At 27.5% G+C, this 27175-nt stretch overlaps 4 protein-coding genes across 12 annotated transcripts in view; 3 read left to right on the top strand and 1 right to left on the bottom strand.

Annotated features, from left to right (window-relative positions):
* The first annotated feature begins 67 nt into the window (after window positions 1-67).
* On the top strand, window positions 68-2631 carry LOC132930690 (uncharacterized). The gene is made up of 6 exons (XM_060996695.1): window positions 68-497; window positions 567-650; window positions 744-905; window positions 987-1164; window positions 1767-2034; window positions 2099-2631. The coding sequence occupies exons 1-6, from the start codon at window positions 279-281 to the stop codon at window positions 2346-2348; spliced, it is 1161 nt and encodes a 386-aa protein (XP_060852678.1). The 5' UTR covers window positions 68-278; the 3' UTR covers window positions 2349-2631.
* Window positions 2632-6050: 3419 nt separating this feature from the next.
* Window positions 6051-10627, top strand: LOC132930691 (uncharacterized). 4 transcript variants are annotated; one of them, XM_060996697.1, is made up of 8 exons: window positions 6051-6292; window positions 6385-6544; window positions 6616-6707; window positions 6771-6899; window positions 8739-8826; window positions 8906-8984; window positions 10150-10363; window positions 10433-10627. In XM_060996697.1, exons 2-8 carry the CDS (start codon window positions 6489-6491, stop codon window positions 10471-10473), a joined length of 699 nt encoding a protein of 232 aa, XP_060852680.1. In that variant the 5' UTR covers window positions 6051-6292; window positions 6385-6488; the 3' UTR covers window positions 10474-10627. The 4 variants fall into 4 exon arrangements, with proteins under 4 accessions (XP_060852680.1, XP_060852679.1, XP_060852681.1 ...); XM_060996696.1 differs by having other exon boundaries at window positions 6051-6297; XM_060996698.1 differs by having other exon boundaries at window positions 6051-6321.
* A 1592-nt stretch (window positions 10628-12219) lies between these two features.
* LOC132928553 (probable ATP-dependent RNA helicase Dbp73D) lies at window positions 12220-14702 on the top strand. The gene is made up of 10 exons (XM_060993321.1): window positions 12220-12441; window positions 12529-12679; window positions 12740-12870; window positions 12959-13142; window positions 13212-13397; window positions 13485-13664; window positions 13732-14056; window positions 14124-14289; window positions 14353-14487; window positions 14564-14702. Exons 1-10 carry the CDS (start codon window positions 12373-12375, stop codon window positions 14624-14626), a joined length of 1590 nt encoding a protein of 529 aa, XP_060849304.1. The 5' UTR covers window positions 12220-12372; the 3' UTR covers window positions 14627-14702.
* Window positions 14703-15886: 1184 nt separating this feature from the next.
* The window catches only part of LOC132928551 (multiple PDZ domain protein-like), a 65162-nt gene continuing 53873 nt past the window's right edge, over window positions 15887-27175 (bottom strand). For 3 of the 6 annotated variants that reach the window (XM_060993316.1, XM_060993318.1, XM_060993320.1), the window contains 8 exons: window positions 25444-25545; window positions 25139-25210; window positions 24904-25030; window positions 24506-24660; window positions 24116-24271; window positions 23347-23526; window positions 22732-22919; window positions 15887-18752 (listed from right to left, as the gene is read on the bottom strand). In XM_060993316.1, coding sequence (XP_060849299.1) covers window positions 18482-18752; window positions 22732-22919; window positions 23347-23526; window positions 24116-24271; window positions 24506-24660; window positions 24904-25030; window positions 25139-25210; window positions 25444-25545 — 1251 coding nt within the window. In that variant the 3' untranslated portion in view covers window positions 15887-18481. Of the gene's footprint in view, window positions 18753-21919; window positions 21939-22731; window positions 22920-23346; window positions 23527-24115; window positions 24272-24505; window positions 24661-24748; window positions 24832-24903; window positions 25031-25138; window positions 25211-25443; window positions 25546-27175 lie in introns of those variants that run through there. The other 3 variants (XM_060993319.1, XM_060993317.1, XR_009662040.1) reach the window with 3 other exon arrangements.

Genomic DNA, 27175 nt, shown 5'->3' with positions numbered 1-27175 from the left:
TCTTATCACTTGGCAGACAAGTGCTCTGATAAATTATAAAGTATTCGTTGAATATCAGATTATCGTTATCAATATTTAATTTTGACTTTTTAGTGTTTAGTTATTTCCACAGAAAATTCTGTGCGAATAGTAGCATGTGCCATTTTTAACAGTTATTTTGATTTCACGTTTAATATTAATATTTGTATCTTATTAAAATTAAAATTCTTAGACTTATAAGTTATAAAATACCATCACTGAATGAAAATTATTTAGTAATAATATATTAATTCTTAAAAATGCGTTGTTATGTATGTAAAATACGTTCATATAATAAGGCTGATAAAACTTCTAAAATAAGTTTGTTTAGTGTACCTAAAACTGATTCTTTAAAATTTGAATGGGAAAAGTCCTTAGGTGTTCATTTTAAAACTACTTCTAAAGTTTGCAGTAACCATTTTAAAAAGGAAGACATAATTGATACTTGGGTTTCTGGCCAAGGATTAAACAAATACACGGTAAATATCAACAAACATAAAGATCAATCTAATTATCCAATTAATTTATTGACTAATAATAATTTTTAGATTTTATTAAAAAGACCAAAACTTCGAAATGGAGCGATTCCTATTGATTTTAAGTTATTTCGCACCGATTCATCTGTATCTCAAGTAATTTTATTTTATAATATAAGCCAATAATCTATTATTAATTTACTAACGAAACTCTTAAAAACTGAATATATAGGATTTCAATTGTTTTAGAATCTTGAATCGAGTATTATGCATGTTCAAATGCCAAATGAGGAATCAATTTCAACCATTAACAATGACCATTGCTATTACAAAGTTAATGTTGATACAACAGACATTACATTATCATTAAATAATTGTACATCAATGTTGTCTTCACCAGAAATAATAGAAGTATATAATATTTATACTTCATTAAATTCTTGGTACATACTAGTATTATAATAATCAAAATGTAACACATTCATTTTATAGGTACAACAAATTTCGCATTTTAAAGAAATTTTAGATCAAATAAACACATTACATATTCCTCAAAAATGGTATTATGAATATATAACCAAAAAACACAAAATCATTAGTTTTCATAAATTGGGACCACTCAGAGATGATTTTACTAGGAGTATAGAAAAACAATTAATTTTAACTAGAGGTATTTTAATTTTTTAAATAATATTAAGAGGACGTTTTACCTGCATGTGTTGTCTCTGTCTTACTAACATACATCATAGCAAATTTGTGTTCAGCAGAACACATTTTATGATGTTAGCTTTAATATTAGAATAAATTTACCTATTATAAAAATTTTAAGGTAAGAATATTATCTTGAAAATGTCATATGCTTTTATTGATATTATAATTTTAAAGTGAATTATAGCTAGGGCTCGAGACTTATAGCACTTAAAATCTTTAAAATAAGCATTTAAAAACATTATAAGCACTCAAATAAGCATTTAAAAAATTTAAAGTTGAGCAAAAATATTTAATCAAAGAAAATAAAACTCTTTTTACATGTTAAAGTAGGTAGGTAAATGCATATGACATTTTATAGATAATATTCTTATTTTTAAATTTAATAATAGGTAAATTTACTCTAATATTAAAGCTAACATTACAAAATGTGCTCTGCTGAACACAAATTTTCTATGGTGTACGTTAGTTAGACAGAGACAACACATGCAGGTATAATGTCCTCTTAAGTGTAAAATATTTTATATGAATTCATTATACCTGTAAAACTCAAATTGTTTTCAGATTTAGAACTATTGCTCTTTGTTTATAACAAGAAAATCAATATATCTGACATTGGATATATTTCTGAAGTGAATACTGTGAATACATATAAATATTTATTAAGTATAATTAAAAAATTTGATGAAATTCTTGTATGTCAAGGTGCAATACCTTCAAACAAAATAAATGATATTAATTCTTCATATGGTTATCAATTTGTTGAATCCTATGGAGTATGGAGACATATTAAATGCTACACAATACTAACAAAAGATGATTGCATAAATCGGTTATTAATTTTAAATTTAAATATTATTTTATACCTACAGCTAACTATTATTTTAAAATTTCAGTAATATTTGTGTATGGTGTAAACGTTTGTGGTATATTATACAAAAAAGAAGATTACGCATGAAAAATAACCAAACTACCCGTGTATTCTTTTCTCCAGCGCAACATAAGAATTATCAAGAAATTAAAAGTCAAAAACTTTTAATAAAAAAAAAATATTCCAGAGCAACAAAAAGAATTATTTTCCTTCAAAATCAGTTAAACAAAATAAAAAAAATCTCTGGATTTAGTCTTGAAGAGCTTTTAGATTAGTATAATATTATGATCAATATATGATTTTGAACTGATGTGTGAATCAGACAAATAATTTTGATCATTAAATTGTGCTACAAAATGTAACTGTTGTCTGCATCGAGGTACACCAAAGTTGCACATGGTTAAAATATTGATGATGTTAAAATATCAACTAATTCAGTGGGCTCCACATTCTATTTGATATGGAATTTTATTTATACATTTTGTTACAGTATCTTATGAGTCATTTAACACTGTAAATATGTATTATATAAATATACTTCTTATTATTAATTTTAAATTTAATTTTCACTAATGTCAAAAGATACATTTGTTGTAAAAAGCATCATACATTGTATCAATTTAACTTCTACAGTGTCTTGCAATATTTTACAGTCAATATCAACATTATTAAACATTTTCAATTAAATAAAGTGAGATTTTATTTTATAATACTAGAAAAATACAGGAACTGCATTCTTAAATATTGATGGCCTTAATTGATTAATTTGAATAAGTTCTAATCGAAACGTTATTTGCGTAGGTTGTGTGTTAATGTAATGCACTCTTATCGATTATTATTTTATCGCTTCTTATTAAATATATTAGTATGTCATAATGTAGTTTCTCCAACCAAAAAAGTAAAGTATAACAAGTGCAAATATCATAAATATTTACCTGATCAGTGATCATGTTTAATCTCTGACAAAAACATTATAGTTATATGAAGATGATTTAAATAAGTTAATTGGCTGACAAAAAAATATTATGGTTATTATCATAACTTGTAGCTAATTAATATATATATATAAACTTGTATGGACCAATTAAAATAGTATAAATATCAGAAAAATAGGCAGAGCCCATCAGAAAAATGTGTACTCTATCACACTTACAACACCTTGGTCTTAACCATAAAATTTAACTTTATGAGGCCTATATAGAATTGGATCATTATATTATAATTTTTAAATACCTATTTATGAATACTGCATATTAATTTAGTATTTTTTAAGCTACTGTATTTTTTTAAATGACAATAATATATAAAAATACATTAACTGATTTTACATTTAAATTAAATTATTTAATGTATCTATCTTTATTCTTTATATTGAATATAAATGTTATTAGGGCATATTTTTATGAACTAATTATAATCTAGCCCAACTCTGAATATGGTTTTAGGGCTAAACACTTAAGTTCATCAAATACAGAGGATAAACAAATGTAATATCTTTCATTTGAAAAAAAAACAATACTGTCTTGATAAATTTTTAAATGTATTTGACCGTGTATGGCACAGAGACTTATAGTTGCTTTATAAACTAAAACAGTTCCTACCTGCCCTCTACTATAGTACTATATCTAACAATCAAATCTTATCACAAAAATTATAATTATTGCGGTTTTATAATTAAACAGTAAAGTTATTTAGTTTTTGTATTCAAACAGCCAGGGGTGCTTAAGGCAATGTGTTTTCTAACCTATGGGTCGCAAAATTTTTTTTAACGATCGCGACTGGCTACACTTACCCATAAATAAATATATAACCATACTTTAAGGTATCGTTAGCGACCCCTTCTTAGACCTATTCAACATTTATACTGCCGGTATGCAAAATACAACCTACACCATATATGCCAATGACATAAGCAATCCTCTCTCCTGGAATCTTGGGATTGTTTTACAAACGATTTATTGGTAATCAAACCAAAAGACGTCACAACTTATAAAGTATTCGACTATATTTTTGAAAATTATATTGTCAGATAGTTGTTTCCCTTCTAAAATGTGGGCCGACTGGGCCGAGTGTTCGTCTTCGGATCTTTGACTATAAATGGATATAAATTGTTCCACAGTAAAACCAATAGCGAATTCAATACTGCTCATCCAAATATTTTTAAGGTTACTAATAAATACTTGACAATTTGACATACTAATAAATAATATACAATCTGAAACTCAAACTGCTCGAATGTTAATACACCGAAATCGAAAAAAAAACGGGAGCTTATTGCACAAATCATCGACGAGTTTTCATTAAACAAAACAACACGTATGGAGTTCATAAAAAAATTTACCAAAATTTAAATTTGTGTTTCTTTTTTTAATATTTTATATAAACTTACCTACTTGTTTTACTTTTTTTTAACTTTTAAATTTAATGCACAATAATACAATAATATTTACTTTTTTATACAATTTTAAATTTTTATAATTTACTTTAATTTACCTTAGTGTTCACCAACTCATTTTTAACCACACCTCTTTTGAGACAGTCCTAAGTCTGTATGAAGTGGGAAGGAATTTGTGTTGCAAAAAAGCGGAGCCGTTTGGGAATTTACCTTTTTGTAAAACGGTGCCCATTGGGCTATGTCCAATAATATAGAGAACAAAAAATTTAAAAAATAAGCCGTGAACGTGTTCTTGTATGATATAACATATGTACTATATTATTATGTAACTGTATAGGTATATTTTTACAAATTTGTTTTCATTTTTTGTGCTACATAGTTGCAAGAATTAATTTGAATGAAGTATTATCTACGTCGGACACACAACGCAACGCACAAAGATAAAAATAAAACAACGTACCTAGGTACTACGAGCGACGAGCGTATGATATATAAGTGTATTATGTGTGTTCTACTGTTGTATGACTTGTACGTATAATAATATAATGCATAAAAGTGTAAAATAGATATGGTTTATATAGTTGTATACTATGTAAATTCCACAGTGCGAGTACATGTTGTCCATAAATGCTCGAGTCTTAAATTGTCGTTTTATTCTCGGTCCGATATTCCAATGTCTGTTAAGATTAAATTAACAAAATACGATGTCTATAATTTTAATTAAGAAATAAAGTAGGTAACCGTTCTACTGTTCAGCAGGAGTCCAGTGCACCTCGTCATGAATAGATACTATTACAGATGGATGACGTGTACATTTTGGATTCAATGATAAATCATTATATACGATGAAAATCGTTTCTGAACGAAGGGGGTTTAGTGGTTACCATACAATTATATTAATAATTATATTACAATTTCAATAAATCTCTCGTATTTATTTTTTGGTTTTTCTTGATTATTTTAAATTTCGACTTTCTAATAGCAATAGCACCGAATAGATCTAATTTTCTACAAGAAACTTCCATACAAGTTGATGACAATAAAAGCACTTTTTCTATTATAAAGTATTTACGGACATCTACATAATTACATTCATCACTACGTTCAAAATCTATTACAACATTGAATCTTCTGAAAATATAATGCACCTTCAAGTTCCACAAATTTAATGCGAAAAAAAGTTAATACATAAAACAAAAACTATTTTATCAAATAAATTGTTTTCTTGCTTTACTTGAAGCCAACTATCTTAGTAAGTACTTCATGCAAGTCTAATGATTTTAAAAAATCATTTGTACTTCTAAGTTGTCTTCAATCGTAGTACGGCGGTCGCACGAAAAATAGTCACCTGCGAGTTTGGACGCCTATTATTATGCTCTTATGGAACTATAATCAATGTCATTGGCCATTGCGCTTGATTATCTTGTGGTTGCATTGCATTTTAAACGTTTAACGCATTGTATAAATTGAAACGCAACTAAGTATACTGCTGAATGCTGATGGAGCAGTTGGCGCACAAACTCAAAGTGTACTTCCAATTCCAGACCATCAGCTGTTTACTAGACCGTGATAAAATAATTAATAAATGATAATAAATCCAAATAATACCGAAGTACCGAATTATTTTCGAAATATTATGTAAAGTTGTAAAGTCCGTGTAATTGGCGTGTATAATAATTAATATTATTTAAATATAATATTTTGCTATTAATTTATTAAAACACCAAAGGAAGAAATAAGAAGGCCAGAAATATTGTGTAATAAATATAAATGTTTTGTGACATTCGTACATTTGTATAGTCCACGGGGCACGGACCCACGATAGTAATGTAGTATACTAATATAATACTATTGTATAGTTTTATCACAGAATATAAATTAAATTAAATTTCATATTTTCATTTATACTCTTACAGGTTATAATTATTTGTTCTTCACTACGAACTACAAGTTAATAGGTTAAATTTCCATTTTGATTCTTTAAATTGTTTATACCGACTATTTGCTGGCCACTTCCATTATGAGTATTCTCAATTGGATTAGTAAAATATTTAACATTGATATCACGAAACCCAAGTAATTTTTACTGGAAACTGAAAAGACAATATGTGTTTATTATAATGTACTATAGTTGATATTTTTTTTAGTTTAGATTTGCCTTCAGAATTTCAACTACCTACTGATGATGCTGAAAATATTAATACCAAAATGCATAATTTAGAAATTAATGATTTTACTGGTAATTTTTTGCACATTAAATACTGTTTATTTGTGTTGAATAATAACATAACAAAATTTATAGATTCATTCAATAGAAGAAACCATCATGATAATGATAGAAATATGTTTAATATTGAAGATATCTTTAGATTAATGGAATTAGAATTTCAAAATTTACAAAATCATATTAATGAATCTGAAATTTCTGGGAGTAAGTATTTTACTATTTTTTGGAGTTTAATTTAGACTGATAATTACATAGATAGGGATATATATGTGATGAAAACATCATCGCTGTTAAAATTTTCATTAGTGAGGCTACACTAGGTTTTAAAGTTATATAATCAACTTTTTACGAGAATTTATTTGTAGCTCTTATACTTCCATGTTAAAATATTATAGACTTTTTTTAATTTACATTAAAAAATAACTAAATACCTAAATACATAATATTTTATGAAAAAACAAATTTAAATAAATAATTATTGTTGTCATATGTCGTGAAATAAATTAAATTTGTTGCAATTCAAATTTCTAAATAGTTTTAAGATAAATCTAGTTCTTTTATTTTAATTATTCTAATAATGATAAACCTTAAGTGCTTAGTAAAATATGTCCTCGTCTCTGAAATTAAAATTGCATTAATTTTTTATTGTTTTAACTAGAGGTTGCGTTTACACATTTAATGAACTACACAGGTACTGTGTTTTTACCTATGACGAGGTTAAAGCCTGTGTAAAAATACTCGTGACTCGTAAGCTTGAACTTGAATACTCATATACTTAAATAATGAAAAGTAAATAATACAGAATATAATAATAATAATAATAATTTATTGTTATTTGATTTTCAAAAAAAAAAAAAAGAAGTGTTGTAAATTTAAATGATGTTTAAATTATTTGAGACAATATTTAGACAAATTGATATGAACATTATATTATTATTTATATTTGAAGTATATCTCAATATCTGAAATCTAAATAAAAATATACATGGATATTAAATACACGAGCTTTAATATATGTTTTGCCCGTGTATTCTAATATCCGTTCACAACCACGACCTCTAGTTTTAACTATTAACAGATATTGTGTTATGTACTTTTTACAACTTTATATATCTACTAATATGTTTAGATATTTTACTTGTAAGTTGTAATATAAAATTGTATATTTGTATACATAATATTAAATAATTTTAATTAAATATATATTTTAATAAATTAATAACTATAGTTAATAACTCAAATAGGTAAGACAGAATAAAAAAATGTTCATAATATTTTTCTTTTAAATATGTTTAATTTTACACCAGATAAATTGGTTTTAATTGATAAAAACATAACTGCATAGATACTTCAATATTAAATACTTACTTAGTTGGCATCACTGAATGTACAAATTTGATTGAAATTATTGAAAGTGATTCAAATATATTTTTATAGTAATTACTAATTATTAGTCAATAATGTAATATAAGTTTCCTTATTATGACATTTAAGCATTGCAAATATCACAATTCACAGGGATAATTATATTTCCTAAACTTTAGGTATTTAAAATTCACGAGGACAAAGTAGCTAATGTTCCGTCCATATAAAAAATGTTGCTTTGTGATAAAACGTCAAGGCAAGTTAGCGAAGAGAAAATTATAATACAGTTTTAATTTTTTTTATTCTCATAAAATAAAACAATTTTGAATTGTCTTCACCAATTACACTCCTGTGTTTCTTCCAAAAAAAATGTAATCTTTCTTTTGAAATTTTTGTTGGATAAATATTTTAACAAATACACTGCAAATACCTTTCATTAAATTGTTATTAGTTACATATTTTTTGGCTTTTGTCAGATAAATTGAAGGCGGTAAATCATAATTTCCTTTTACTGCAGCGTTCATAATAAAATATTTAGTAATCTTTGCGTTGTACCATTCACTTAATGATAGAATAAAATTGTTTTTTCATTGACCATGTCCAACATTTTTTAGAAATTATTTAATAAAAAATATTTTCTACCAAACTCATCATCACTCATGTTTATTTATATTTCAGTTCCAATTAATCAACCATCAAATATGGAACACTTAAATCGTATACCAAAAAAAAATTTTATAGCACAAAGTACTTTTCTTAATCCTAGGTAAGTAACTTTAATTTTTTATTTATCCATTACTTTAAAACATTTTTGATTATTTACAAAATTGAACAAAACATATCAGTTCTATATCTTCAAGACCTTGGGATGAACCTTCAATTAACATAACAATAAAGAATTCTGGACCACAATATTTTGAAAAGGTATGATATATACATATATATAATTTACTCAAATACAACATGTTTATTATAGTTAATTTGTACCATTTTTTATATTTTATTTTGTATTAACTAACTGTTAGTTACAGAAATGTAATTTTATAAAAAAAAAAAATTTTGAAACATAAAATATAAAAGAAATTATTGTTATATATTTATTTATTAATTGTAATTTATTTAGAGCACTATTAAGTAGTATTTACAATTAACTATGCTTAAATAAGGTAATCCTTACGTATTCCTTATTTTGAAATTTAACTTAGAACTTCAATTCATAAAAATTGAATTTTAAATACAAGTATTTTTTTTTTTAATGAAAAAAGTAGGGCATGTTGCAAGATGTTGGTCTACTTCCTGCTAATCTAAATCTTAAGTTATAGATAAATACACTGTATTATATATTAATAATTAGTAGAGAACAGATATAAATGCTCTAAAAAACAAGAAAAGTGCCTTAAAAAATGATTTTTAACATTGATATAATGTGTTTAATTTGTATTATTTTTTAATTCTCCTATATTATAAAAAATAAATAAACAATTTAAATAGATACATTTGTTATACTTTTATCTTATGTTTCATAATAACATTGTATAATCATGTGCTGCTTAATTTTTATTGAATTTTATAAATTCCTCTATAAAAAGGACTTAAAAATATAAAAAATGCACTAAAAATGTCAAAAAAATGCAAAATAAAAGTTACATTTTTATTCCTTGATGTACAAAATATACTTTGTACTTGGAAAGCAATGTTTTCAGAAAAAGATGCAATTTGCATTTAAATTTGTTCCCTAGTAATTAGTATATTTAATCTAAAAAAATGCAATATAGCTTGATAAAATGAGATTAGCGATAGCAGATACTGAGATTCTATAGAAATTTCTAAAATAATTTTAACAGATAAAATATTTACTTATTGTATTTATAATCTTCCCTTTTCCTTAATTTTCCTGTATACATTTATAATTAGGTATGTTTTTTTCAAGTATTTAATTTATTTATTTTGAAGATTGGTTAAAATTAATGTGACATTATACAGTGTTTTTTTGTTTCAAAATTCAACACTTGTTATTTTAAAAACCTTGAATTTTAAATGTTTACCCCATTTATAATATACTAATAATTAAATGATACTTAATTTGTAGTTTGGCAGCTCTTCTTCGAGGTCTTCTTATGTATCTAAAAACTGGAATGGCAGAATAATTGAAAAAGAAACCTCCACAAATCAGATACAAGATGGAATTATAGAAACAGTTACTATTATGAAAGACGGGGGTAAAAAATGTGTAGAAACAATAACAGAAAATTCAAAAACTGGAGAAAGAGTTGAAAAACTACAATTATCCAATTTGGATCAAAGTAATTTTTTTATATAGTTATACATCATTACTACTTAATTTTACTTTTTTTTTTTTTACTAAAATATAGATGAATTGAATGAATTCAAAAAACAGTTTTCAAACTTCTAACGGCATAAATAAGTTTGTGAATGAATAGACACAAAATTACAAAAATATAGTAATTTCCAGGTGTAAACATACAAAACAGAATTGAATCATTATTTTGTGGAAAATATTATTATGGTGACATAGTTACAATATATTATGACTCTCAAAAATTAAATAGTTGTTTATATATTTAGTATTTACCTTGCCAACAGTGCCGGATTAAGACCAACCATAGCCCTAGGCAAACATTTTTTTATGACCCATTGTATTAAGATTTATGACATTCGCTACGGACGCCTGGTTAAACTGCCATGGTTAGTGCCACTATTAAAAAAAAAAAAAAGCTCCCTTTGATGCCCACTTTTATCTAGCCCTAGGCTTGTGCCTACTCTGCCTATACGTTAATTCGGCACTGCTTGCCAAATTCCAATACAAACGTATTCATTATATATTAATCCCACATTTAACCCTTTAATAAAAATTGTTCCTCCCATTCAATCCTTATAACCTTCTCGTTAAATAAAAAAAATATTAAGCTAATAAAATATTTTATACTTCTACTAGTTCTACTATGTTTAAAGAGTAGTTTTTCATGCCTTCATGGTAAGTACAGCAAGTTAGAAATGAAAATAACAAAATAGTATTAAGAAATTACCCATCTATTTTTAAACAAAATGTATGGATCATGAATTCATAAATCAACTTTGAACTATGAAGAATACATTACCAGTTCGACTAAATAATGGAACCATAGGTTTAGTAAATTAATAGGATAAACTCATTCAACAATTGAGACTTATACAAAAAAATAAGGCTAGAAGTAGCAGCTAATGAAGTTAAGCTAGCTTAAATTCAACTAAAAGTGCTACAACAATGAAGAAAAAACATAAATTCAATCAGTTACGCATGGGACATAATCTATTACCCAGTCACTTATTTAAACTTGGTCTAAATGATTCTCCATTCTGTACACTTCATTTAAATGAATATGCCTGTGACCTTTCCCATATTCTATTTAATTGTCCATTTGTCCTGCACTGCAGGCGGCAGGCCAAACACCTAATTTTAATAAACGCATTTAAAACTCAATATTTCTTTAAATCTTATGTTCTATACTCAATTATTGAATAATTAAGATTTCATATTGAGTCTCAATATAGGATGCTGGCACTATAAACTGCACTTTGTATCATTAATTTACTATTTTATTTAACATATTATCCAATCTACTTATTATATATCTTAAACTTCTGAGTATATGTGAACTTTGACATAAATAAATATAGGTACATAATAAACCCCAATACAGTGCTTATTATGTAAGAAATATTTTCAAATTCAAGAAATTTTTGCAAGTTCATATTCATCAAAAATTGACATATTAACTGTTTGGATTTCATCCTAAAATTATTAAAATTAAAAAAAAATATTTCATACTTTAATTATTAAATGTCCAAGAAGTTATCATAATTATTATGTTGTAGACATCTAATTTAATTAGAATAACATAACTAATAATTTATTAAAATATTGACATTTTTATAATAATTATTTATTTGATGTAATAATGTAGGTACACTATAATTAGAAAAATAATTAAATTATAGGTATTTATATATTTCTTATTATATATTATTATTATATTACAAAATGTATTTATGGTGTAATCAAGGTGGATTGATCCACCTCGGGTGTGATATGATGATATCAGATAATTTTAATATATATTATCTATAGGTGATACTGTTAACAGTCATTTTTACAACATAAAAACAAAAATATAGTTAATGCACGTGTATTACTTATTGCCGTATGTCAGTATTTGCCGATTTAATTTTTTTTTTATTTTTTTATTTAGCCGTTTATTGTGTTTTGTTGAATTTAAGTTAACTGTGTGTGACGCATGACTGAATTATAACGATGGACGCTTTGATACCAGCATCAGACTTTACATTAATAGATACACACGGATTCAAGAAAAATAAAAAGGTATTAGAAACTCTATTCACGATTTCTATTTATTGAATCTTGACAACATATTACATGTTCTTACTATTTATTTTTTCAAATGTATAGGTTAAACGTGTTCTACCAGACTGGCTCGCCAAACCTACTATTGTATCGGTTGATTTAAAACACCTAGAAGTACCGATTGACGGCATTCCAGAGTTGGACCCAGCTTTAGTTCAAAAATTAAAAAATAAAGGATGCACACATTTTTTCCCAGGTAATTTGAGTTGTAAATTAATTTTCATCGCAGTTTAATCACTATAAATGTTTATCACAGTTCAAAATCAACTAGTACCATGGATAATTAAGACACAAAAACATTGGGACTATAGATGGCTCCGAGATGTGTGTATTTCAGCACCGACTGGCAGTGGAAAAACTCTCTCTTATGTTCTTCCTATTATTCAGGTTCAGTGTACCCTTTATTTAAAACCAAAATTAATTTAACATAGTCAATAATTTATGTTCTTATTTTATTTTAATATTGTTATTATAGACATTAAAAACATTCTCTAGACATCAACTCCGTGCTCTCATTGTATTACCAACCAAAGACTTGGCTGTCCAAGTATTCAAAGTGTTTTTATATTATATAAAAAATGCATTCAATTTGAGGGTGCTTCTTTTAGAATCCAAAAATATGACTTTAGAAAAAGAAAAAGAAAGGATCTTGAAATATGGTATTAAAATGATAGAAAGCCATATAATTTACAAACTTAAATATTACATTAACTATTAAATAATTATAGATAGCAGTGTTGGATGGATAGACCTTGTAGATATCATAGTGACTACTCCAGGAAGACTAGTTGATCATTTATATTACACTGAAGGATTTTCTCTAAAAAACCTCAGGTTTCTTGTTTTGGATGAAGCTGACAGTTTTACCAATATTTTGCAAAATGAGTGGCTATGTAAAGTTAACGATAGCTTAGGTAATTTACATAAATAACTATTTTTTTTTACCATAATTAATTAAACATTTAAACAGTTAAACAGACCAAAACATTATTTTTATTTAGCATACAATGGACCTACAATATGTACGTTAAATACCTTAATCAAGTCGCCACAAAGAACACAGAGATTATTATTTTCAGCAACACTCACTCAAGATCCTGAAAAATTAAAGTTTCTTAAACTCTTTGAACCTAAATTATTTACATCAATTATAAAAAGGAAAAATACACAAATGTCTACAGGTAATTTTAACTTAAACATGATGAAGAAGATGAGGTTTAAAATTCAATTAACTTAAATTTATTACAGATACAACAGTCACAGACGAACCAGTACGAGGTGACTTTGTAGGAAAATACACAACACCCAATGAACTCAAAGAATACATGGTGTTGTGTCCAGAAGAAAATAAACCTTTAACACTATATCATTTGATAAGAAGTAAAGGTTTGAAACGGGTTATTTGTTTTGTCAAATCAAAAATAGAAGTGCATCGTTTAACTCGACTTTTATGCAAACTCAGTGAATTTGATGAAAATAATTCACCATTAAGAGTTAATGAAATTTCTTCTGACGTATCTCAAAAAGCTCATTCTGGTTATATTAAACAATTTTCAGACGGAAAAATTGATATGTAAGTTTTCATATATATTTTAATTTTATTTGTTTTTATTAATTATTATTTTGGTTTGTTGTTATAGATTAATTTGCACAGATTCATTAGCTCGAGGCATAGATATTGAACGAATATCTTGTGTCATTTTATACAATGTACCAAAATATCCAAAAAACTATATTCATAGAATTGGTAGAACAGCGCGTGCTGGCCATAAAGGGAAAGCTATTACATTTGTCACTCCAGAACATGTAAATTCATTACTTTATTATTGTACTTAATTTCTTATTGTTTAAAATTGGTTTTATTTGCAGAAAGAACTGTTTGAAAACGTTTTAAGTTCTGCGGGTAAAACTAGTCTGAAAAATATGAAAGTTAAAATTTCTGACTTGGAACAATATGAACAAATGTATATAGATGCATTAAAAGCTGTGAAAACTGAGTCGACTGTAAGTATAAGTTCAAACTTACATTTAATTATATAATATTCTATTTATTAATGGCATTTTGTCATTTTTAAACTAGCAAAAACCAAAAACTGTTAGCAAAAGAAGATTGAGGAAGAAGAACAAACAACCTAAAAAGTAATCTCTACACACGTTTTATTCTTTTATTTTATTATTTACAAATAATATTAATGAATATAATTATTTTACCAACAGTTTATTTTTGTATTTTATTTTATCACCTCTTTTTATTAATGTAATACATATCAATTAATAATTAAGGAAAAATAATTGACATATAAAATTTTACTAACTAAATGTAAACTGTAATAAATTATTTTTAGTTGTTATTCAAAAGATTACAAACTACTATCAGAGTAAAGTAGAATTATCAGAAGCATAATTTTCAACTTTACGAGTGCAACCCTGTATGCTAACATTGCTAACTATTAAATTAAAACTTAATATAAAACAAGATGAAGACACAATATTAATTCTTAATTCTTAAAATACAAATTGCTCAACACTAAACTAAATTATGGTCCCTATACATTTTCTAAAATGTGATAATTTTTGAATAAATTGAGTTAAAAACTTAAGTATACTAACTAATTTCCATAGCTAAATTTTTTCGTTTTAAATTTACAAGTTTTTTTTTTTTATGAATAACTTGTTTGTTGAACTAATTTAGGTACTGTTAAATGTTACAATTGATTACTATTTGAATTTTAGTAATTAATACTTTTTTATTTATTACATAATAATGAGCTTTGGCCTGTACTGCTAGGAAATAAAATAATATGGTTTTAAGCTATTAAATTATGAAGGTTAATAAGTATTTTTACTTATGATGGTTTTGAATGTCGCCAACAATTATATAGCTTAGCATCTGTTTATAAAACTTCAAAAATCATTAATCAACTAGAATTTAGAACACTGAACGAGTTAATTATAATTGTAAACCTACATAAAATGTATGTAAACATTTAATGTTTATTATAGTTTATGAAAGTGTAATGTTCTTTGAGTTCAAAAGTAATAAAAAGTTATAGCAATATAATGTTCTGTAATGTTAAAAACTAGTTATAACTTGTAATTAGTTTCACTAAATGAGCTTTACCATATCCGACTCATGTCCATGTTTCTTATTTTCATTTCATCCTTAATTCTTATTATGAATTTAAAGATACTTCAACATGACTAAATTCAATATAATATGTTTTATGTGATATCTAATATGTTTCTAAATAATTAATAGCACACTAATTATGAGTAGTATGAGTGAATATGACTCTAATTGATAACTATACACATGTACTCGCCAATCACTAGAATAAAAATGGATAATTATAATGGGATATTGAATAGGTAAGGTTCTTCAAAAAAAAAAATTACACAAATATAATATTCTCAAATGTTAAATTATTTACTTATTCAGACAGAAATTTTGTTAAATATTCAACATTATACAATTTAAAGAAATAAACTAATATTTTTAGATAAAATTTTCAAATAATGTATCGATAATGACGATAATACATTTGAATATAAGCCATTCAGCTACAACAAAATGAATGCAAAGTTATTTTTATATCTAATTTCATAACAAATTGAATGTAATATAATAATAATAATAATAATAATAATTGGCACACTGATTTTGAGTTGATTTTAATAAAAATGTTAAAAGTGCCTTTATATAATATATAATATTATTCTACAAAGATTATGCAAGAAACGCGTGACCCTGTCAGAAGGTGCACCTAAATTAGGTTGAGACCAAATAAATTAGTAAAAATGTTTTTTTTTTCATTTTTAAACGATTAATTTATGTTCAGTCTTAATTCTATTATCACAAAAGACAAATAATGTTTTATATATAATATACTAAACGAAGTTAATAACAAGTTTCGTATAAAATTTAACAATTTACAACATGTTCAATAATGTAATATAATGTTTGTATTGTGCAAGTGTAAAGCCTACATTATACAATATAAACTACATATTATGATTATTATAATTATTATTCCTATAATATTATGTAGGTATTTGACTATAAACACTGTCGAATAAAATCTAGCTGACTATGTAAGTATATAATATATATATAAATATATATTATAATAGGTGCGTCGATTTATTGTAGGTACAATATGACAAGAAAAAAACGAAAACGAGACGAATGTTGTAGTAGCCAGCATAGGTGTAGGCACAGTGATTTTATGAACGCCTACGCAAAAACAGAGTCCGAAGTCATCTTATAATAATTAAAATTATGTATATTAAAACTTAAAATCGTTGACGAGAGTACCGAGAATACAATATTTTCGCGTCTAGTCTCCGGCAAAACAGTTTGCCCAAAAACTGTTAGCCCCGTAATTTTTTCGATATTCCAAGACGGAAAACTACTTTGCCCGTTTACCGAGGTTTTTCTTTAAATAGTTTCAACATGTTGTTATATTCGACATTTTACCTTGCATATAATTCGCATGCTTAATAGAAACGACTGACAAACATACCAACGTCAATATTTTTAAAAAATTGTTTGTCTTTTAACAGTCGCTTTTTACACAGATACCGCAGATTTTTTACATTTATCTGTTCTATCCGTTGAACATATCAGTTAGGATAAGCGACTTGTGTACGAGGTGGTAAATTACAAACAAAAATAAAAATAAACCCGTCGCGGGAGGGCGGTAGTTTTCCGGGCAGGAAGTAGGTAAGTACCTACCCCTAACCTATAATACATGAAAATATTACGACGAACTCGGAGTTCACTAACTGGTACGTTTACATAATAAAATACATAGGATTATGGTTGTGTACGTCTATATTTACAGAACGTGATGGGAAGAAACGCGCACGTCGAAAGACGACGCTGCAGACTATTTCCACATCCTCCTCCTCCTGCGCCATCATAACAACGCGGTAAACCGTAATAGCAAGTGATGGTGTTTAAATGTCTAGTACGAATCATACCAGCCCGCTGATCCGAATTGAAATAGATACTGTCGTCGTTATCCAATCCGGATTATATAGTCGGCCAGTTTGGATTATATACGGACAAAAAATTCGAAAAATCTGTTTTGAGATTAAACGTCCTACTTGCGATTTTTCGACTTTACTTTCTATATATAGGTACAACGCATATGCAGTTTGTTAACATAATATTATTATTCAATATACATATTGAATGCAATCAATTCAATGCACGTGTATCTGAGTAGCAGTCGTTGTACCTACTATTATTGCTATTTGAAAGTCCATTTAAGCGATACCGCTCCGAGAAAAATGTGAAAAGTCAGGGTACCTACATGTTCGGATAGGCAGTGTACAGATCAATTTAGAAACTTGGATTACTATAATAATATAATAATATATTTTAATGAGATGATCGTCCGGCACTAGACTTTAAATTATAATAATATTATTACCTACCTTTACAACCCACGGATGCACGCATAGAATTTATTTTTATAATTATTATGGTCGGTGAGAGGAGGGGAGGGAGTAGTGCTGTACAATGACTTGGGTACGAGGTACGTATTATATATATATTATACCAAGTGATTAATTTAATGTAAGAAACTAATTATTTCTAAAACTATTAGTGTTTTTAAAAATATTTTTATTGCATAACTTTAATTCTTTAAAAACAAAGTTTTCTAAAAATATTATATTTTTTATATTTTTACTTTAATAACAACATGCATTTTTTATTTTTTATTCCATAACAGCTCGAAATATTAGAATAATATTCCGCTTAGGAATAGAAAATTAAAAATGTATGTTGTCATTTAAGTGTAAAAACTTTAAAAAATATATATTTTTTTCCAAAAATATTTTTTTATAACGACTTAAAATTGTGTATAAGTTTTCTGAAATAATGAGCATCTTACGTTAAATGGATCACAAACAGTGTGGTGATGTCGTTACAATTTATTAGTTAATATTAAGGTAGGTACTCAAAACGCATTATCCTCCGCGGGGAAGGCTACGACTGTAGGGTGAGCGTGACGGACGCGACCGCTTCGTTGAGCATGGCGACCACCTGATCGTGTCCCATGCCCTCCACTGACACTCCGTCGACTGCCAAAATCCTGTCGCCGCGGCACAGCCCGCTCGAGTCAGCTGCGCTGCCGGAGAACACAGTCTTGACGTAAATCGGTAGGTGCCCATGACCGCCAACGATGCTGAATCCGAATCCGTCCATTCTACGTACCATCGTCACGGTGCGCGTTTCTTCCATAGACGCCGCCGATTCGCTATTTGATCGTAATAGTAACGACAAGGAAAAAAATTACAAAAGCACGATATCAATCAATCGATATAATATTATATTATAAACATTAAGTCCTATGATATATTGATATACTTATAGCCGATAGACAGTTGGATAGTGTTTGTCTTGAAGGGAGGGGGGCACAGGGTAACTGAATTTTCTAATTTTCTAGAGTACCTTTGTTGATTATTTCAAATTATAGCACAACGGATGGTACTTTTTTTTATTTAGGTTTGTTTTTTACAAAATTACAAAGTTGATAATATTTTTTCATAACCTAAACTAGATAAAATGTTGTGAAGAAAAAACTATACAAAATGTGTGTAAGAATTTATACACGCCGATACAGCGATACGTGACAATCATAAACACTAATAAATCTCAAAATGTAATTCAGCCAACTGTGTGTCATCGTAAATTATTAAGAAAAGGACTGCACATGAAGTATGCTGTCCCAAAAGATAAGAGTAGACTCTTATTTAGATGAACATTTTCTCATTTATGGAATTTATTAAATTAAGTCTGGAGAGTAATAAAACACTTCTGTTTACACTATTAAATTAATTTTTTTAATTCTGTTGAAACGTTGGGCATCTCCTGCAGTGTTAGCTTAGCACTTACCTACATGTTTTTTGTTATAACTTTAGACAGATTTGACCCACTTTAGACAAATAGTATATTATAAATATATATTAAGGTTATGGTTGAAACTTTGAAAGTAAGTATAATAAGTTATGAAATGTTTGTTGATTTGTGATTGTATGTTGGAACTTGGAGGGTATAATAAAAGAGAGTGTGGGCCATGGGGGCGCGCACAGTTATATTCGGTATTTAAAATTAGGTTAGTAAATTTTGTATGCTCCATAGTCACTAATCAGAGTACCTAGGTACCTCTACTATTTATCTTCCAAGGCAAGCATTGCAGCTGGGTATGTATAATAAAAATAAATAAATAGAGTGAATTAGTAAATTAACTGATGCATTATATCAAGTTAAGTATGTGAGTAAGTATAGCCAGTATAGGACAGGTGCTTATATCGAGGTTTTTCTAACAGGTTTGCATGCCCCTAAAAGTGGATCCGTGGATTCATAGATGTTATGTTGGAATGCTCTTATTTTTTCCCGATAACCCATGAATATTTTTTTCAAATAATTCAAACTATTCGATGACCTAGAATTGATGTCTAAAAAAATATTAAGTAATATTTTATTTTAATTCTACATTTATTGTATTCAAAAGTATGAAAATATATGATACACATATATTATTTTCTTCTCAATACAAGTTGTTCATGATCCAAAACTCGTAAAATATAATATATAATTGACTTATGATCAAAAGAAACAGCACTAAAATTTTTATTCAAGAAAGTTAATCACACTTAATTTAAAAAAATTGATTAGAGGGGGTTAAGAGTCTATGGCTATAATTTTTTATCTTAAAGAGGTTTATATCCAAGAAAAGGTTGTCTATATTTATTCAAATTTTATTGGGACCCGTTGCGGAGACTATAATTGTGCCCCAATTTTCTATAATTTACGAATAGCAATTGTAATTCATTACTTCATATTATTGTATCAGGAAGTTAAACATTTTTGTGTGGTTGGTAGGGGGTGTTTCGTGTATCATAGTTGTGTGATGACAAACGCTGGTATTTCTCTTAGTCGCATGTAATTGCTCTATCATATATGTATACCTATAATACAATCCTTGAAACCCATATTGCGTGAAAATGATTGAAAACTTACAAATTGTGAATAGGTACCTATACAACGATGACAAAATATGAAATAAATTATAAGTGATGATCATTAACAAAATATTGCAAAAGATGTTTTTGTGGTTTGAATATAAAATTGTTAAGACTCTATAGGTACCTAGTTAGGTATAATATTAATTTAAAAATATTATTTTCTAAAATAAATGATACAAGGGGCGACTAAAGAACTAAGTTACAACTGCTACAAGACATTCTAAAAAAACGGTGTCAAATATTATTATATGGATATATTTAACTTATTAAGTTATGAAATATTATAATTTAAACCCGAAAGGATGTTAAAGGTGATATAGAAAATTTATTCACTAAGAATAATCAAAAATGGAAGGAAGGAAAGTAGTCGTATTATGAAGGGTTTAAAAATAAGATTATTTGTTACACACATAACTGCTGTTTTCACCTTCAATAATACTATAATAGGTTGGCTTAAAAATACATTTTTGAATACTAAAACGTCTAAGACTATTTTATGGGACATGACCACAATTTTCTAAAATGTTTATATTGAAATATATCTATCGCAGCGGTCTACGACGACAGCGGACTCTACATGACTATATACCTAGGTACGCGTTACTATAGATCGAAGAGATATCGCAATATTAATCCGATAAACTATAGGTGTATCTATCATAAATTATAGGTGTATCTATCTTGTTATCTAAATCGACAACTGTATTATTCATATATTTCTATATAGGCACGTTGGTTTATTCAGTCACGTGGCTATTTTCACGAAATAAAAATGACGAAATCTATGGTATTGCGTACATTTTTAAATTGCATACCTACTTAATATAATGACGATGGTTCCATTATAACGTAAGAACACCGCCGTCCCTAATCGATTACAATATGATGATATATACACAAACGGATAGTTATTGTCTGTTATAATACATATACAAGGCCGAAGCGATACCACCGATCGACGAATTCGCGATCAGCAGCAACATGGTATATAATAGATCTATCTACTGCCTCATTAAGCAACTACGACGCGCATGGTTATTAATTTATCATAATATGCAACGTGGCCCCGAAACACAACTGGTAATTAACCGAACAGTGTTAGCGCGTTTAGCTACGCCAATGCGATAAAATATTAAAATAATAAACATAGAAAAAAAAATTTTAAAGAACTCACAACGACTATAATTCATGCAGTATAAACAAATAAAAAAAAATCATGTCGAATGACAACAACACAACGCACGCAAAAAATATTACATAATAGTAACGAGTTGATAAGTGACTCGTCACCAAACTTTTTGTGATATCATTAGGATATGTTCTGCTACAAAAATATTATACATAAACACACGACTATTTCTACTGCAAAAACTCCACACAAAGGCATTTTACTTACAGAACATGAAAATCATTTTCTAAACGTATTCCCGGAGATTAGCATGAAAAACAAGATTATTGAATATCTCAATAAGTAGGTATCACAATATTATTATAAATTATAATTATATTATTATTGTGATATAATTCTACAAATTTGTTTCTTCATTTTCAAATTTGTTGACTGTTCAACGCTTGTCGTGAACGACATGCATTAATACATTCTCATATTTCATATACATCATGTAATTATAATTTATAAGAATAAATATTAAATATGTACATATTGTATGTATATCAGTGGCACAAGTACATAACTATAGGGATTAGGGGCGCTGTGACTGCCGTAGCACCGAGGTCTAATAAAAATTAATCCTATGATTAAATCCTATTATATTTTTATCAAATTAATTTTTAATATAAGTAACATGTTTTTATGGTATAATTCACTTTCGTTAAATTTTCAATTTTTTGACTAGTCGTATTATGTTTCAAATTCAAAAGAGTTATTTAAGAAATTTTAATATTTAAGATAAAAATTTACGATTTCTTTCTTGATAAACCCAAAAAAGGAATGAGTACGCCCCATTTCCTTTTATTGAAATAAATATAATTCCATATTATAGGCATAATACTTTAAAAACCTGAATTGTTCATTAATCATTTACTATATGTTGTAGGACACTTAATACCAACGCTTACACGGTGGAAAAGGGAAAGAGAGAACTGAAAAAAGTCATCATCACAGTTTAAGACATTTACTAAGTTATGCCACGTCACTGATATATATATATATACAATATAGGTAATATATTTTGTATCGGGGCTTACTTGTCCGAACTAGACGTGGACGAACGAGCTTTGAGACGACCCATTTTCAAAATGACTCTGCCCGTCGCCGTCTTCAGTACGGCAGCGGCTTCTTCTTGAGAAGCGTTCCGTACGTCTTGGCCGTTGACCGCCAAGATCTGATCGCCTTTCATCAGACGGCCGTCAACGCCGGCTGCACCGCCTACCACCTGCAAAATATGCAAAAAAACTTTAGATAATCATAGGTATATATAATATTAATAAACTTAAATCTGAGATTATTCCTCATTATTATTATACTAATCGGGTCACAGTTATATGTCCATCATGGTTTATAACTTTTTTTTATTACACGAAATGATTGAATACAAAATGCATTTTTGTGGGATGCTATAGAAAAAGACTATTATTCTCTAATCTCGAGTATTTTATTATACGTTTATTTATACGTGCATAAGAAATAAAACTGTTTTTTTCATTTTCACTATCAAGCTATTTATGTTAATTGTTAGTAAATTTGTACATCATTGCATTTCAATTACGTCAAATATTTTTTTTCCATTATTCTAATTTTTAAGAACTTTAAAAATCAACGCCACATTACATCATGTTTACCCCACGGAAAATGCCACTTACGATGTCCGATATAAATATTCCCGAACCGGATTTCCGGCCCACTATACTCAATCCTAGCCCTTTGCTGGGCTTTTTTGTTAATTCTACGTCGAACGCGTCTGTGATGTTCGTTGTATCTGCGGAAATACTACCATTTTCGTCTGGAACGCACGACTCGTCTCTCATCACAACCATGGTCACCTTTAAGAAATTCAATTTATATTATATATATATATAATATCTAACGTTACACATACAAAATTATGAAATATAATATTATATTATATTATAGTATATATTGTCAAAATTATATTGTGTAGAATACCACCTATGAAAATTCGCTATTCGGCTAGTAAGTATATTGAACCATAATTCATTTTTACAACAGTATTTTAAATTTATATAAACTGTAGACTGCAGAGCTCAGTATGAGAAGCACTAACGATATAAAAATATCTTCTACACCTTTTCTCATATCTTATTTAAACCTAAGATACTTATAAATAAAAAATACAATTTGCTATTTAATTAATAAAATGTTAGTTTTTTTCTCTGTAAAAATATTGTCGCTTATAAAGAGGTATAAAAATATGTTATTTTTTCTCGAATAGACAATAATTGCAATTAGAATACTGGAAAATTAGTGTTCTTCTTCGATGCAGTTCTAAAGGAATAATTTTACTGAGTAGGTAAATAAATAGTTTAATATAATGTTATAAATAATGTGCAGCGCGTAGGATATATACCAAATTGTAATGTTGGGCACACGCGATATTATAATAATAAGTACCTTTGCTGGCGTTTGCCGTAAGACGCCCAACGCTTTGATATGCGTTATGTTTCTAAAGTCTTCCCCGTTCACCTCCACCAACTGATCCCCGGGTCTGAGTCTACCGTCTTTGGCTGCGGCTCCGTCTGGATATACCTCATGAATAATGACTACGACCTTTTAACATGGATTATAATAAGTAAAATATAATATAATACACTGCAGAGCATAATATAACAGATTGTAGTGACATATAACAATACGCGACTTAAATATTTGTTTCACAAGCTCTAAAATGTTTTGTACATTATATTGTCAGATAGCTTATAAGTATTTATTGCATATAATAATAATAGTAATAATAATTATTATTACTTTTATTGTTTCATATAAGTTAATGATTATTATTACCAGTAATGTATCAGATCCGCCAACTATGCTGAGACCCAAGCCGACTTTGTCCTTGTTGATTTCAATCGTCGATTCGAAACCTGGTTTTATTGGTGCGGTTGCAGGATCTGGTGGCGGTTCGACTGAATGGTCCAAACAAACGGGTGATTGAGATTCTAAGGTTTTAAATTGTTTTATTAATAATTATCGTATACACGCGTAAAACTGACATTATTGTTAGTGTATTTTTAAAACGTTACTCACAGAAAAAAAAATAATAACAACGATCCATGCGAACGTATGCAAGAATGTAATCATGCAGCAAAAATTAAATAATTTATATATAGCTTAATATAACAAAAATAAAACAAATAATAAAACATAAAATATTTTCAAAGATCGAATAGCGTCTAACTTACTTGGCTTTTCCGGTTGTTTAGGTTTATCGGCGTTCTTCTGATCAGTAGCCGTCACGACCTCGTCTTTACGTGGGTTACATACTACTAACGTTACGACACCTTCAGTCTTTTTCAGCAATGATGATGCCTGTAAAATCGAGTTTATTTGATGAAAATTGAGTTACGAATTTTTTTTTTTTATATATCATAGATATTGTGTCATTAATATTACTTATTAATTATTATTACTACTCACCGCGTCGTACGTACTCCCTAGAAGTGTATCTTTATTCACAGACAAAATCAAATCGCCTACCGTCAGACCTGCCTGTAAAGGAAGTATAGACATGTTTGTAGTAAAAATGATTGTAAAATAAATTGTATTAAACTATTATGTCGGTGATAGATAAACCCATTTTTTTTCATAGCAAATATTTGCACAGCTGAAATGACGTGGGACTATATCGTTCTCTTATTATTATTATTATTATTTATTATGTTGCAGGAAAACGCGAAAAATATAACACCACATTTTCTCGAAAACCATATCATAAAATTCACCTGTTCAGCTGGGCTTCCTTCTTGTATATCAGATATGAAAATGCCTGTGCCGAGTTCCGCATGTTTCCCCTCTAAAATCATTATGCCAAGACCATGAGGACTCTGGAATCAAAATACAAAACGTTATTGCTATTATTTAGGTAAACATTTTTTATTTCTTTTTATTATGACATACATACTACATACGGTATATTATATAAGTGTATCAAAACTCTATATTATATGTTAAAACTTAAAAACACTCGCAGCAATGGTCAGATGTCACACACATATGTATTACTTGTACATGTTTAATAGTATAAAACGCATGCAAAATAAAAATATAACGGTCAATTTTTACACCTTATATATTATATTCTACAAAGATATTTAGCAGAACACTGCGCAGGAAGGCAAACGTGTTAAGTGCAGTATTGCAATTATAATGAATATTGTCGAATAACTGACATGTTTTTGAGGTAACTACATTTCTACTTATTTCTACTTATTTTATACGTATACGAATGAATGTTTTATATTGGTTCCGAAGTTCCCCTTTAATTAAATGAAGGTAATATCAGACACGTATGACGATGCACCGGGATAAAAGTATAGAAAAATCGTAAATGCATTAATTAATATCAATGGAGCAGTGCTCAAGGGTGCTGATAACCCATTAGTTAAGTTTTAGTGCCCACAACTGACTAGTTCCAAAACGAATAGGAAATAAATACGTCTTTACTATTTCAAAACTATTGAAATCTATAACACTATAATTAATAATTCTATTTTTTTTAAATTAGGAAATAAATGAAAGAATGATTTTATATCTTTAGTTATATCTTCATTAAATGTTTATTAAGAATAAATCATTGATTAATACGAAAGTAGAAATTAGATGTTTTTTCCTACAGCGAAAAAGAAATATTTTTGTTTACATTTTTAAAATTTACCAAATAAAATAAGTACTTATTATGTCTTTACATTATTTTTAATTTGCTTTTGAATGCTGCCATTTTTAAGTCATTGTTGACATTTTGTGAAATATCTGTTGGTTCTACGGTCTTAAGAAATGTATTTTTATGATGAATGCATGTAATATATTAATTCAAATAAAATAAAAACTGCATATAATTGAATAACCATTAATCAAGCATTTATAGGTATATTTAAAATATATCAATAAAATAATTATAATACATTTTAATTTATAATATTTTTTTAAATCCGATAATACTTTTAAAAAAATGGGAATGTATTATACATTTAAGCTTAACCAAGGTATATCTGGTGATTAAAAGGTCAATAAATCGACCGTCGATTTGCAATAAAATTGCGGATATTAGCCGATTTAATTTGTGAAAATTAGGAAAACACGCTAAAACAAATGCATTAATCACCCCGCTCAGAATCTAAAATACAAAAATAGCGTAATCTGTATAACTAAATACGTTCATAGAAAAAACAAATGGCTTCTTATTCAAAGTAATAATTTTTTTTATTAATAACTAATAACCTACTAATTAGAATTTTCATTAGTTATTTAATGATAAAATGAAAAACACTAAATATTATTTTCGAAATGTAATGATAAGAATTATCTCCTCGTTGTGGTGTTAGAAAATGTTAAATGAGTATAAAAAAATAGAAACAATATGGACTCAAAAAAAAAACGGAGAACATAAAATTTTTGCCGGGTATCTAAAAAACAGCTTGTAGTTACATCATTTTAACCTCATCACTAGTTGTACGT

This window comes from Rhopalosiphum padi, chromosome 4, assembly GCF_020882245.1.
Source record: "Rhopalosiphum padi isolate XX-2018 chromosome 4, ASM2088224v1, whole genome shotgun sequence".
In the NCBI taxonomy this organism is placed as follows: domain Eukaryota; kingdom Metazoa; phylum Arthropoda; class Insecta; order Hemiptera; family Aphididae; genus Rhopalosiphum; species Rhopalosiphum padi.
Note: the sequence above shows the minus strand (reverse complement) of the source record. Positions and strands in the feature narration are given on the sequence as shown.

Bases quoted from the DNA above. Each gene is read 5' to 3' on its own strand.
- LOC132930690 (XM_060996695.1), top strand. From the start codon at position 279: ATGCGTTGTTATGTATGTAAAATACGTTCATATAATAAGGCTGATAAA. The intron at 651-743 runs GTAATTTTATTT...CAATTGTTTTAG, and splicing joins CCGATTCATCTGTATCTCAA to AATCTTGAATCGAGTATTAT. The intron at 1,165-1,766 runs GTATTTTAATTT...AATTGTTTTCAG, and splicing joins ACAATTAATTTTAACTAGAG to ATTTAGAACTATTGCTCTTT.
- LOC132930691 (XM_060996697.1), top strand. From the start codon at position 6,489: ATGAGTATTCTCAATTGGATTAGTAAAATATTTAACATTGATATCACG. The intron at 6,545-6,615 runs GTAATTTTTACT...TATTTTTTTTAG, and splicing joins ATTGATATCACGAAACCCAA to TTTAGATTTGCCTTCAGAAT. The intron at 8,827-8,905 runs GTAAGTAACTTT...AAAACATATCAG, and splicing joins AGTACTTTTCTTAATCCTAG to TTCTATATCTTCAAGACCTT.
- LOC132928553 (XM_060993321.1), top strand. From the start codon at position 12,373: ATGGACGCTTTGATACCAGCATCAGACTTTACATTAATAGATACACAC. The intron at 12,442-12,528 runs GTATTAGAAACT...TCAAATGTATAG, and splicing joins GATTCAAGAAAAATAAAAAG to GTTAAACGTGTTCTACCAGA. The intron at 12,680-12,739 runs GTAATTTGAGTT...TGTTTATCACAG, and splicing joins ATGCACACATTTTTTCCCAG to TTCAAAATCAACTAGTACCA.